At 33.2% G+C, this 12612-nt stretch overlaps 2 protein-coding genes across 2 annotated transcripts; one reads left to right on the top strand and one right to left on the bottom strand.

The window, feature by feature from the left end:
* Positions 1 to 1719: 1719 nt before the first annotated feature.
* LOC126723199 (actin-related protein 2/3 complex subunit 5A) lies at positions 1720 to 5102 on the top strand. Its single transcript, XM_050426510.1, has 4 exons — positions 1720 to 1918; positions 2019 to 2091; positions 2382 to 2482; positions 4710 to 5102. Exons 1-4 carry the CDS (start codon positions 1821 to 1823, stop codon positions 4843 to 4845), a joined length of 408 nt encoding a protein of 135 aa, XP_050282467.1. The 5' UTR covers positions 1720 to 1820; the 3' UTR covers positions 4846 to 5102.
* Positions 5103 to 9090: 3988 nt separating this feature from the next.
* Positions 9091 to 12272, bottom strand: LOC126723198 (homeobox-leucine zipper protein HAT3). The gene is made up of 4 exons (XM_050426509.1): positions 11798 to 12272; positions 11075 to 11397; positions 10621 to 10700; positions 9091 to 9741 (listed from the first exon to the last, which is right to left on the bottom strand). The coding sequence occupies exons 1-4, from the start codon at positions 12036 to 12038 to the stop codon at positions 9399 to 9401; spliced, it is 987 nt and encodes a 328-aa protein (XP_050282466.1). The 5' UTR covers positions 12039 to 12272; the 3' UTR covers positions 9091 to 9398.
* Between the last annotated feature and the right edge of the window lie 340 nt (positions 12273 to 12612).

The following is a 12612-nucleotide window of genomic DNA, read 5'->3' as shown; positions in this document are numbered from 1 at the left end:
AGAGCTTTTATTTTTGCTAAAAGCCTAAAACCCTAACAAAAAAGACTTTTAACTCTTGTAGCAATTAGCTTGTAGAGTTGATAGGGCCTTAAATTCCTCTAGTACACTCTTGACACTCTTGATGGAGGCTAAGTCAGCATTTGTAAACACCATAAGATCATTAGCATAGCATAAATGATTCAATTTAAGCTTCTCAAGCTTCGAGTGGAACTTAAAGCCATGCTCCTTGTTAGCTGTCGCAATTTTAAGTCTAGAGAATGCCTCTGTTGCAAAGACAAAGAGGTAGGATGACAATCTGCCTCAATTCAAGCCTTTGCATCCACTAAAATAGCCTACAAGACTAATATTAAATGCAACAAATTCTTAGGTGAAGTTATGCATACCTCCACCGAATTTAAGAACTTATTAGGATTACTACATGTTGCCAAACATTTGATTATGAATCTCCAATCAATTGAGTCATATGCTTTCATTTAATCAATGTTAATAGTACACCTAGTCATCCTACTCGTGATAATCCCTTACCATTTTTTAAGTCAATAATATATTCTCAGCTATGTTTCTCCCTAGAATAAAAGTTGTTTGAGTAGGACAAATCACATCAACGAGACACAACTTTGAACTATTGGCTAGGATTTTGATGATACACTTATAATATGAAATGGATCTAAATCTAAAATCACCCATTTTAGAGGGATTTTGCACTTTTTGGGATAAGAGTGATGATTGTAGATCCCACTTTGCTCAATAGTTTACCTAAAGTGAAAAAGTAACCTATGGTCCTTAAGGCATCATCTTGCACTATAATCCAAGATTCCCTAAAAAAATAAGTTGAACATCATCCGATCCAAGAGCCTTATCCCCTTTCATAGAAAACTCTTTATCTCCTATTTGCCACCTCACATTGAGGCAAAGCATGTTTTTTTTAGGGGAACCTCAAGAGAATATCTGATTCCATAAGCTTATCCAAGTTATTGAAACTGTCACATCAATATGAGTCAAGGTACCCAACAACCTCTGATAGAATCCAATTGTCATTTTCTTCAGCTGATTGTGATCCTCAACATTTAGTCATCAAACAGGCAACTGATCTGGTTATTTTTTATTCTAAATTTGACAAACCTAGGAAAGAAAGCTGCTCTTATCACACAATGTTTAGCCTATTGTTCTTAGATTTCTGCTTCATTTAGGCTCTCTTCAGCATAGCTCAAAGCCATAAAGCAATGAATTTTTTTGGTTCCCTTCACTTTGTGAATCAACCATATATGCAATGAGCTAATCACCAAAATCAGTGCACATTCTGAGTTTTTGGTTTTACTCTTTTATTAAAAAAAATTATTATTAGTAAGGTAAATAGATATGCTAATTATTGTTGTACACAATTAAAAATACACACAATCTGTAAAATCATGTTTTGAAAACACGATTTCAATCATAAATTATAATATAAAATTGTCAGCAATATATCCCGTTCTGTATACACGGTGTATAACTATGACCACTCAAACAAATTATCAGCGACAAATTGTGTGTGTTTTTTGTTGCCTGATTTTTTTTTTTTTTTTTTTTTTTTTGGGAGAAACTTGTTGCCTGATTTGATCTATAAGAAATTGTACTTACATAACATTTTATAAAAGGAGGGAAATATGGGCCAGAAGGCCCAGAACCCTTTAGGCTTTATTCAAGCCCATCCTACAAAAGGTGAACTTATTTTCCTAATCAGCAAAGTGACACCGTTTTGAAAACCAATATGAAAATGAATCACTTTCTCGGGAAAATATTTCCCGGAGGTGAGAAAATCCAATAGAGAGAGATAGAGAATGGCATCAACGGAGGGATTTGTGGAAGCAGACAATGCGGAGGCGATAATCACGAGAATCGAGCACAAATCTCGAAAGATCGAAAGCCTACTCAAACAGTAATCATTTTGTAAAACCCTCTTTTTGTTTCTTTGATTTTACACTCTGAATTGCGAAATCCCAAAAAAGTAAGAAACTTTGATTTCTGATCCATGGCAGGTCTAAACCAGTCGAAGCTTTGAAAACTGCTCTCGAAGGCTCGCCTCCCAAGACCCGAGACGAACGTTGCAAGGTTTTCACTCTCTCTCTCTAGAAATAATTTTCTTTATTTTTTCTTATACCGCGTTTGGTTCCTGAGAAAATTGTGGAAAGAAAACTCAACAGTAACTTAAACAGTGTTGTTAGGGTCAATTCAATGTGTGAAAAAAGTTTCACAACTTCTGTTGAGCTGAGGTTCAGTGTTGAATTGGAAATATATAAGCCTCAAATTTTAATTTGAACATTAAAAAAAAAAGTGTGATTTTTTGGGTGTGTGTAGTGAAAATGAAGAGAGATTGATGTGATTTTCGGGGGGTTTTGCAGTCGGCGAATTGGATAGTAGTGCATAGAGCTCTAATGGCAATAAAGGATGTGGAAGGATTGCTTTCTTCTTTGGATGCTGAGTACTATGATATCCTCATGAAGTGAGTGCTCACTCAAATACTGATTTTACTTCATTTCTTGATGATAGCATGTGAACTTGTCTTACATTCTTTTCGATTTTTTCGTATTGATAAGATGTTGCGGCTCAAATCTTCTACTTATTTTTTTGATTTACTTGATTGTATGAATTTCAGATTGTAATTTTGGATCCATGATTGCCCTTGAATTGGGAACTCCACAGTCTGCCTAGATATGAAACCTACCATAATTTGAACTTAAACACTAAAGAATTGGCCTCAAGAGCCAATTGAATGAACTTGATATAACTTAACATAAATGGTGGATTGGCACGATTGTTAGTGAGGATTGGTATCAGCTGGGGGAACATGTGTTTGACTCGAGCATCCTAAGATTTTCCCCTAGTTTGAGGGAATTCTTTGTAAGTTTAGAAGTAAAATTAGGCTGCTGCATGGCATTCCATACAGTATTGGTAAAACTGCGCTTTAAGCGCGAAGCACCAAAGCTCCTGCACTTTTCGCCTCTAAAGTGAGGCGCATTCAAAGATGTGCGCTTTTTTATATTTTTCAAAAATCTAAGCTAAACTGAATTGTAGTCATAGGGTCTTAACACTATTGATATAAACCATTGATTTGGTATTTATGAAATTCAATGTTATGGTGTGCTGCTATACGCTTCTATAAGACCCATTTGGGACCGCAATCACTCCACAATCCATCATTGATCTTACATTGACTAATTCTTATAGACTTAAACTTATTAAATTATTAACTAATATTAGTAACTAGTCAATGTGCATTATGGCTGCTGGATGTTCAAGAAAGGATATTGACAGAAGTACTCATATCTAGCCGATCCAAAAAATAAAAATGACTTGAAAAATTGCAAAACAAGGGACTTATATGAATTATATGTACTCTTTTATTTCAACTTATATGATTTTTTGATCACTTGATTGTTTTATTGCCTATTAATAATTATTTTCAAATTTATCAATTCTAAAAATTAAAAAAAATTAAAAAATGTGCAGTTTACTTCAATCAGGTGCACACTTTTGCTTTGCACTTGGCACCTAGGCTCCAGGAGGCCTTTGCACTTAAGTGTACCCGGCACTTTTACCAACACTGATTCCATCTATGCATAAGACCTAGACATTGTTGTGATTGTTATGCAACAGGAAATGGAGACCTGAACAATCACCATTACCTCGCCTAAGAGGAAATGGATGCATTCAATTATGTTGAAGTTCCTTGAATAAGTAATGTTGGAAAACGTAGAAATGAGATTCACAATGTCATCTGCAGAATGGAAGGTGATGAGTTTCAGTGTAAATATGTAATAGCCAATTTCACCCTTGCAAGACCTTGGCCTTGAGATTTTCCTGATGCTACATTTGGATCTTCAGCAATCAAGATAGACAAGAATTGAATTTGAGCATCCTTGTTGGTACCAGGGCTACTAATCATAAGTATCAATCAATAGACAAAGTAACACGTGCATTCAGATACATTATCATCATGTGAAGAATTTTTCCTTCATATCATAGTTGATGTGACATGTGACGCACTTCATGTTCTAGTATTAATTCTATCATTTGCATTTCACACCATGCTTATGTTGGGATCGGTATTTGCTGTGACAAAAACAATTGCACGTTTGGCTGATTAAGTATTGGCTCATTAGAAGATAGTGAAGGCTGCAAAAGTTAGCATTGTTTGTAGCAGTTCTTGTATTAGTTGGATATATTTAGCATTTGTAATATAATTGGATATTTAAAAATTCATCCTTCCCCAGGCCATATGTGCAACATTGGTCATGCATGAGCTTTTTGTCCCTTACTGATATTTTTAGAAGATTTATGATGAATAATAGTATAATAGATTCATTGATTGTAGATAAAATATCAAATGGGGAGAAAAAGAATATTGCACAATTCCTTGAAGAAATGGAATCTTTATTTCAGTCTAACTCAATTTGAAGACTATTTTAAGTTCTTTTATCTATAGATTCACCCATACACTTTTCTTTTACTATATGTGGCTAATTTTTGCCATAAATTGAAAAGAATATGTCAAGTTAGTTTTGTTAGTACTAGTTTCAATAGCTATTTTATCCTTGTCATTATTTCTCTCCCCCTCCCCCCCCCCCCCCCCCCAAAAAAACCACCACCAAGAATGGTCATCCATTGTAACCTGGTATATAACATGTTTGGCAATTTTAACAATTTGAGATTTTTGGTATCACTTTCAGGTACTTGTATAGAGGGTTGTCTACTGGAGATCGTCCCACATGTGACCAATGCCTTCGGATCCATGAAAAACTGACAGAGAGAGCTGGTTTGGGATGCATACTACGTTGCCTTGCTGACACTGTGAATACAGTTTAATTTTCCCACACCTTACATCAATAAAGTTAATGTTGTGAAGAATTTGTCTGTTCTCATTTGTTCTTATCCTCTCACACATGTATGCCAAACTGCAGCTTACGATGCTATGTTACACTGGTAGTTATGCTGTCAAAGTATAAATCTTTGGACTTTAATTGTTAGAGTTTATGGAAAATCATGCAGAATCAATTCTATCTCTGGCGTAAAATATGTACCCGTTTCAAAGATTCTGTGACTAAAGTTTATCATTTGATTTATTTTGTTGTGTTCTTACTTTTTTTGATTCCTCCTGTCTTTTTGTTTCTCTTATTTCTTGGCTGCTTCAGTTTCTAGCTTTTCATGGTTGCTTCAGTTTCCCAAAACTGCATAATATTGATATGAGAGAGAATGATAAAGACTTGACTTACAAATTTACTTCTAACTTTTAAGCTTTTTTGGCTTTTAACTTGAGGGAACGCATTTTTTTGAACTCCATGTCATAGAACCTAAGTGCATGTAGTCAGTGATCAAAATTGTGTTCAGAAGTTTATTTACTTATAATAAAAAATTGTGTGCAGAAGTTTTCATGGTGTTTGTGATGTTTCTAATAAAGACATCCATAATTCAAATTTTTTATCCTCCATTGTAACTATAGAATTTCTTTTATATATATATATATATATATATATGAAAAAAATGTGAAAAAGTTCAATGTAGCTTTAAAAGTTATAATGGCAAATTTTTTCTAGAGTTTGTGTTATGATAACTATTGATACAATTAAATTGTTATTCCAGATGCATGAAGAAAATGTTAGTGATAAGTCCAAATGAAGAAAATGTTAGTGATAAGACTAGATAACAGATACTTTATAAGTTTAATGTCCAGGGGGAGAGGGGGCATGGCCCTCTGAAAATTCATGATTTTTTTTTTTTTAAAATACATATATACATACACACATATGTGTTTAAAAATAATTTTTTTTTTATATATATAATAGATGGCTTTTGGATCTCATGGTCATGTTACCCCAAATTACCTCTTTAAGACTTCTTCTATAATGGTAGAATCAACAGGGGTTATAGGCTTTTTGTGATTGAAACAACATTAATTTTAATTGGGTTCACCACTTAACACTACTTTTATTATTTACCAATCACAATAGTCCAGAAAAATTTTGTATCTCAAGGTTTATTGTTTCCAGGCTTTCCTTAAAATTTGCCATTTTGAATGTTCTGAAATATTTTTCTATGAACCATGAAAATGTAATTTGCATTGCAGCCATTGGGATATGCATATGCAGGTCGCAGCTGGAGAAGTTAAAAAAAAAAAAAAAATAGTAACTGTGGACCACATGAAGGTTTCAGTTTTGGACCACATTAAAATTCCCTGACACCACCCAAATTACATTTTAAATGTTTCTAAATTAGTATGCATGCCCCCTGTGAAGGACGATGTGCAACAAGAGCCAAAAATGCTAGAATGATCCAAATCTCCCCTTCGGTTCTTTAGAAGTAATTATTTGTGAAGAGTATCAAATGCAAAATTCCAATATTTAGTGAATAAAAGCTAATGGTGTTTTAATAAGAGATAAATCAAAATGCCAAAAACAAAAATGTAGATAAATGCATAAAAACACAAGTTTGAAATTTCGACCCACAATCAGCGAAAAGAGGATATTGAGAGAGGTCGTAAGAAAGAAAAGAAAGGTTCCTTTGTACCCATATTTCCACTTCCAAGCTTCAAAATTGTGAGAATGTTAGATGGCTGAATGAGATTTTATTCTAAAGTTTTAGTTATATGGGTAAAACGTGATTGACCTATTTTTTTAGTTGAATTGAGAGTTTTATATTGAGTTTGGGGTGTTATTAATGACTAATTGTTAGGTAGTAGAAGAGACTTTTATCCCCCATAACACTAATAATTTGATGTCTTAGCTTGGATTGCTGTTGTTCAAGAGTTTGACATACTTTTAGCATGATTTGGAAAATAAAATGACCCTCACTCAAGAGCTAGTGTTTCCCAAACTCTTGGCAGCTGCATTTGGTGGCTATAATAGACTAGGCTAATTAGTTTTTACAGTCAACTATGCTTTTGTGTGAAAAATGGAGCTGAGTAAAAAATTAGGGACATTGTCAACTAGAGCATGGAGCCCTTTCTTGGATGGAAATTTCGGGTACAAAACCTCCTCCATGAGCTTAAGGTGCTATCAATGTCCCTCACCCATTTGGTAGCATGCTTGGATTGGGTTTATGCAAAAGGTCTAAAAGGAACTAACTCATATCCTTCAAATCACACTCCCTCAATTTCTCCAATATGTTGCATGGGCTTGGGTCTTCTTTAAAAGAATAAAATATAATATAATACATGAATTGGATCCACAAGAAGGTTGGGCTTGTAAAAAATGTGTTGCAAAAATGGGTATCAACACCCCCTTAATTAGAAGATTTTTTTGAGAAGGAAAGACTTGCTCCATAAATATATATTTTTCAATATTAGTCATTATATAAAGCCATTTATCACCCAAAAAAATGATTTTTTTAATCAAATGTAAAAGTTAAAATAACTTGTACGCAATTGATTTCAACTTTATCCTTAATTTAATTCTCTTACATAGATAGAACCTCTGTTTTTTAATATAAATTTTGATGCGTAATATATTTTGTAATTGTCATTCCCAATTTCCCATAGGCCATAAGTAACGATGAAGAATCGTGAGCCACTTTTTTTTTTTTTTTTTTGAGACAAAATCGTGAGCCACTTATTTTCAATAAAAACAGGTTGTATCAAAATAAATAAATAAATAAATAAATAAAACAGATAACCCATTATATCATTACTCTTGATAATATATTTATGGTCAAGATGGAAATGTCTATTTTAAAAATAGATATATCATATATAGTATTATCTGTTATACTAGGATACCTATAATTTTTCCCCACGATAAATAAATTGGATTTAGACAGATAATAATTTGACACTCTTGGTATGATGTACGATGAACTAAAAAGTAGCCACTGATAGTGGATATCAGAATTCGTTGGTCTGTAATTCATGGATAAAGGAGCCAATTCTCATATTATAATGTTGACAAAGGAAACCCGGAATCTAATCCACCGGAATTGACAACCATTTGCCAATTTGCCACAAAATGCCATCCATCAATTTAAGGTCAACAAAATCACCTTGTTTGACATCACTATTTCTTTCTTAATTTCTTTTTCTTTTCTTTTTTTTGAAATATTTCTTTTTTAATTTCAAACTTAATATTGTTCTTCTTTCCCCTTTACCACACAATTCCATGTTTCTAATCATACCAAGATAACATTAATAATAGGACAAAGTTTCGCTAGCACCAAGGTTGTAGGCATTTTTTTTTTTTTTAATTAGAAAGTTTTAACTTATGACGTCCATTTTTAAATAACTATTTATCATTAAACCAAGACACCAATTAGTTTTTGGTGTAGGCAGGGATTGAATCTCAGATATCTTATTCAACTATTAAAGACTTTATTAGTTAAGCTAACTGAAACTCACCATCAAGGTTGTAGCCTAATGTTACAACTTTCATTAAAAAAAATTAAGGTGATTACGCTCTCCTCCCTTGAAGTTTAAGGAAATGAGACTTCATCCTAAATTTGAAGGGAAAAAAAAAAACTTTCTCCCAATTAACATCTGACTAACCAACTTTTATTAAATTAATATTTAAAATGTTGTAAATCAACATGCTCTCTACTTAAGGGCAAATTTTTGAAATCATCTTATTTCATAATTAAAATTCATTGTTTTGAATTTTTAATTATTAAAGTGCATTTTAAAATATTAAGTGTGAGATTTGCTTAATTATTTTTTTCAATGGGTTATGGAGAGATTTGTCATTGCAAATATTTTAGTGCTTGATAAATTTTGCATTTTTATTCTAAATTTATCAGTTTTTTTTTTTTATTGACTATTGTTATTTGTAAAGAGATTCTTATAAAAATTTAAAACATTTCATTACTAATGTAAACAAAAAAAAGGGAGTGTTAATTTCTTCAAAACTCAAGAGAGGGGAGTGTTTTTTCCTTTCAGATTTGGGGTGGAATGTCATTCTCCTAAATCTCAAGGAATAGGAGTGTAATTACCCCTTATTAATATAGTTACATATTTTGAAAATTTGACCGTTGAATTACATTTTATTTATATTATTAACGCACATATCAATATTATTCACTGTTCAATTCATAAACTTATTTTTATGCATAATTTTACTTTGTCCTTAATAATAATAATAATCAAAAAAGGAGATTTAGATTTTCTTTGTTATATCATTCAAGTCATCCTAGTCGCCATATATGAGCACAAAAAAAGTTCTTTTCTTGTCTAATATCCACCCTTTACAACCTCTATCAAGACTTAACTCTCAAAATAAAATTAGATATGCTCAAGGCTTTGACTTAATGAAATCATATCCTAACAACCCTTAACATGAATTATCATGTCCTCTTAAATCTTTAACAATTCTCTTCACTTCCGTACACATTATACCCCATTTCCTCCTAATGACCACAATGCCCTTACTTGAGTAAACAAATTACGATCGCGATGTGGGGGCATCCAACGGTCGATGATGGATGGGTAATGTTGCCCATGGGTTAATGGGTATAGGCCTTTGGACATTAGGGCCCTGCGGGTGACGGGTAGGGCCCGTTGGAGCAACCATGGAGGATGAGGAGGAAGATGAGACATTCACACGCTCACATGAAGGGCACATTGTGAGGGTGGTTGGAGGGTTCATGTGCATGTAAAGCTGTGGAGATAGTTTCAATGCTCTAAGCTCTTGCACCTCCTTCTGCAACCGCCGGTTCTCCTCTGTTAGATTCTCACAACACCTCTTCAAGTACTCGCAATCCACCTCGGTTTGCTTCAACTTGGTCCTGCATCCATCAATTTAACAATAAGGCATTTAGTTTGCACACCTTCATTCATAGCACATGTGATATTCATGTTATACATAAATAGATGACATTACATACGGATGTTGAAATCATAAAACCTAACTTTGAAATGAATGTGACATCACAACAAACAAGAACTCAAGTATTTATTTTCATACACGAGTTTTGAATGTTAAGATCTCAACAAATAATAGTCATCATATACGAGTATTAAATTCTACATATTAATTTTGTCAAAAATAGACCCCAAATGCCCAACCATATGTAATAAACAAAGTTGTCTTTTGTCCAAATAAATTTAATCTACCAACAGTAGCCTAAGTATCTCAAGCGTCCGAATATGCAATATTCCTTTCATGCATAGTTTGTGATGTGTGGACCTAACTCACACCATGAAAGGAGAGATGAATATATCCAATACATAATATACTTTCTCAAATGTGAGTTTGCCTACTATGAAAGGAAAAATATATATATCAGATGCATGAAATATCTTAATAAAATGACAAATACATCATTAATTTTGTGGGATCTACAAAAAGATGCATATAATGCATGAGATAACAGATAACTTCTCAGATATTCAAATTAATTCTGTGGGAGTTGTTGCTAGAGTTGTATTCATTACCATTACTACTACCAACAGTTAAAAAGAATACCATTGATGAAAACAACCAAAACTTTTGACTCATCTCATTCAATGCTCACACATGAAAATTGTGAAGGCAAAGAGAAAAAAATATATGTTACAATTTACAAACACCCCTTTTTAGGTAACATAGTTAAACAGACAATTCCACCCCTACCACAAGGGTTTAATACCAATAATACCCCTAAATCATTAGAGAAATATCTCACCTTGCCCTCCTGTTCTGAAACCACACCTCCACTTGTCTTGGGCTGAGATTCAGCTGCTTTGCCAGAGCCAGCTTTTGCTTCTGATAATAAAAAATAAAAACCCCACTTTCAGAACTCACCCTTATTTCAAATCAAAATAACCAAATTGCCCCAACACATAAAGATTAAAAAAATAAAAAATTTAATCAACTTCTGTTAAGATTTATTTTGAAAAAAATGAAAACATTTTTCAATCATTAATCAAATTTTTAATAAGAAAAAAATTAAAAATCTATATAACTAACTGCAACATTTAACGAAAATTAACGAAAATATCTAAATTGAATAAATTTAAAAGCAGTTTCAAAAACTGAAATTAACGAAAACGAAATTAGAGTACTGAAATAAGTTTTGCATTTTGGCTTTTAAAAATTCACCCTTTACCCAGGAAAAAAATAACGAAAATGCCACTGACCGGGTTGAGAGTATTGTGCTCTTTGAAAGTCTCTTCCAACAGCATAGACTGTTCCTTTGACAGCCTGAGCTTCTTCCTAGAAGTGTCACCGCCACCTCCATCTTCGTCATCGCTGCCACGAGAGCAAGAAGCTCTCTCTGCATCGTTTTCATCTCCATTGTTAGCCTCTCTCTCACTCCTCTTCCCGCTTATGCTCGATGATATTGTGCTATTCGGTGAAGAAACCCCATTCTCATCTTCACAATTATAATCCACTGTTGATGATGCTGGTAACCTGTTCACATCGATTCCTCGCAAAAACGACCTTGTATCCTGGTTTCTCTCTGTTTATAAAACATGTTTTTTCATGTCAAAATCTTTAAACCATGTCTGTAAAATTTACGTAAATTTGCACACAAACAGAAAAACAAAACCCAGGAATTTAATTTAGCTATAAGCCTATAAGTGAAAAGTTTTTAACAAGCTTCAAAGGAAAAATAAAAAGCACATATTAGATAAAGGGGTACGTAAAAAGATAGAAAGAATGGCTCAAATCACGGATCTGTATTGTAACTTTTTTTTTTTGGATATGCAATTTGCATCTAAAAGGAAAATGCGAAAGTTAATATTCATATAATCATAGAGTAATAAAGGCCAAAATCAACCTTGAAATCTTTTGGATTCTTAACTTCAAAAATAGAGACAAAAATAGGAAAAAAAAAAATCAAAATTTCCAAAACTTACCAGCTGAGAACTGAAACATTTCATTCCAAGGAGTTTTCTGATTATGATTTTGCACCAACTGTGGAGGAGGCTTGTGCATGAGATTCATCTTAGTAGAAGGCTGATTATGATTGTTGTTGTTGTTGTTGTTATTATTATTATTATTACTACTACAATTATTACCTCCACATCCTAAGCTCAAACTCAACCCCAAACCCAACTCCAAGCTAGAACCTTTCTCACCCATTTTCTCTCTCTCCATCTCCAACAAAAAAACCCACCAAGGTTCTCACTTTTCTCTCCTAAATGGGATTTGATTTTTTGATTTGAGAAAGCAAAATGGAAAAAAGAAAAGAAAGACAGAAGAAAATGACTGAATTTGGCAGGTGTGGGTGGTGTGTCACAGCCTTTTTGTTATTGCAGTACAGTAGAGAAGGATGGGATGGGACTATATATAGATACAGAGAGAAAAGAAAGAAAAATAGGGTGTGTGTGGGGGGGGGGGGGGGGGGGGGGGGTTATAGATTTAATGATGACTTGTGTCAGATAGGCTATTGGCTCAATGATGATATAATTGGCTTTTCCATAGCTTTAGCTTGCTGTCTTTGGTTAAATAAAATAAAATAAAAAATTTAACCGTGGTTAAAATTAGACACACAACACAACATGTAGAGACTAGAGACAGAGAAAGGGACAAGTAATTATATGTTTATCTTTTTCTTTTGTGTGTAACTGAGAGTTTCTTTTATTGTCGATGGCTTTCTTGTAACCATAGGTTAAAAAGTCTCTTTGTCTTTAAAGGTGGGCTTTTATTACCGTCTGTTAAAGAAAGCGGC

The sequence above is a fragment of the Quercus robur genome, chromosome 4, assembly GCF_932294415.1.
Source record: "Quercus robur chromosome 4, dhQueRobu3.1, whole genome shotgun sequence".
Classification (NCBI taxonomy): domain Eukaryota; kingdom Viridiplantae; phylum Streptophyta; class Magnoliopsida; order Fagales; family Fagaceae; genus Quercus; species Quercus robur.
Note: the sequence above shows the minus strand (reverse complement) of the source record. Positions and strands in the feature narration are given on the sequence as shown.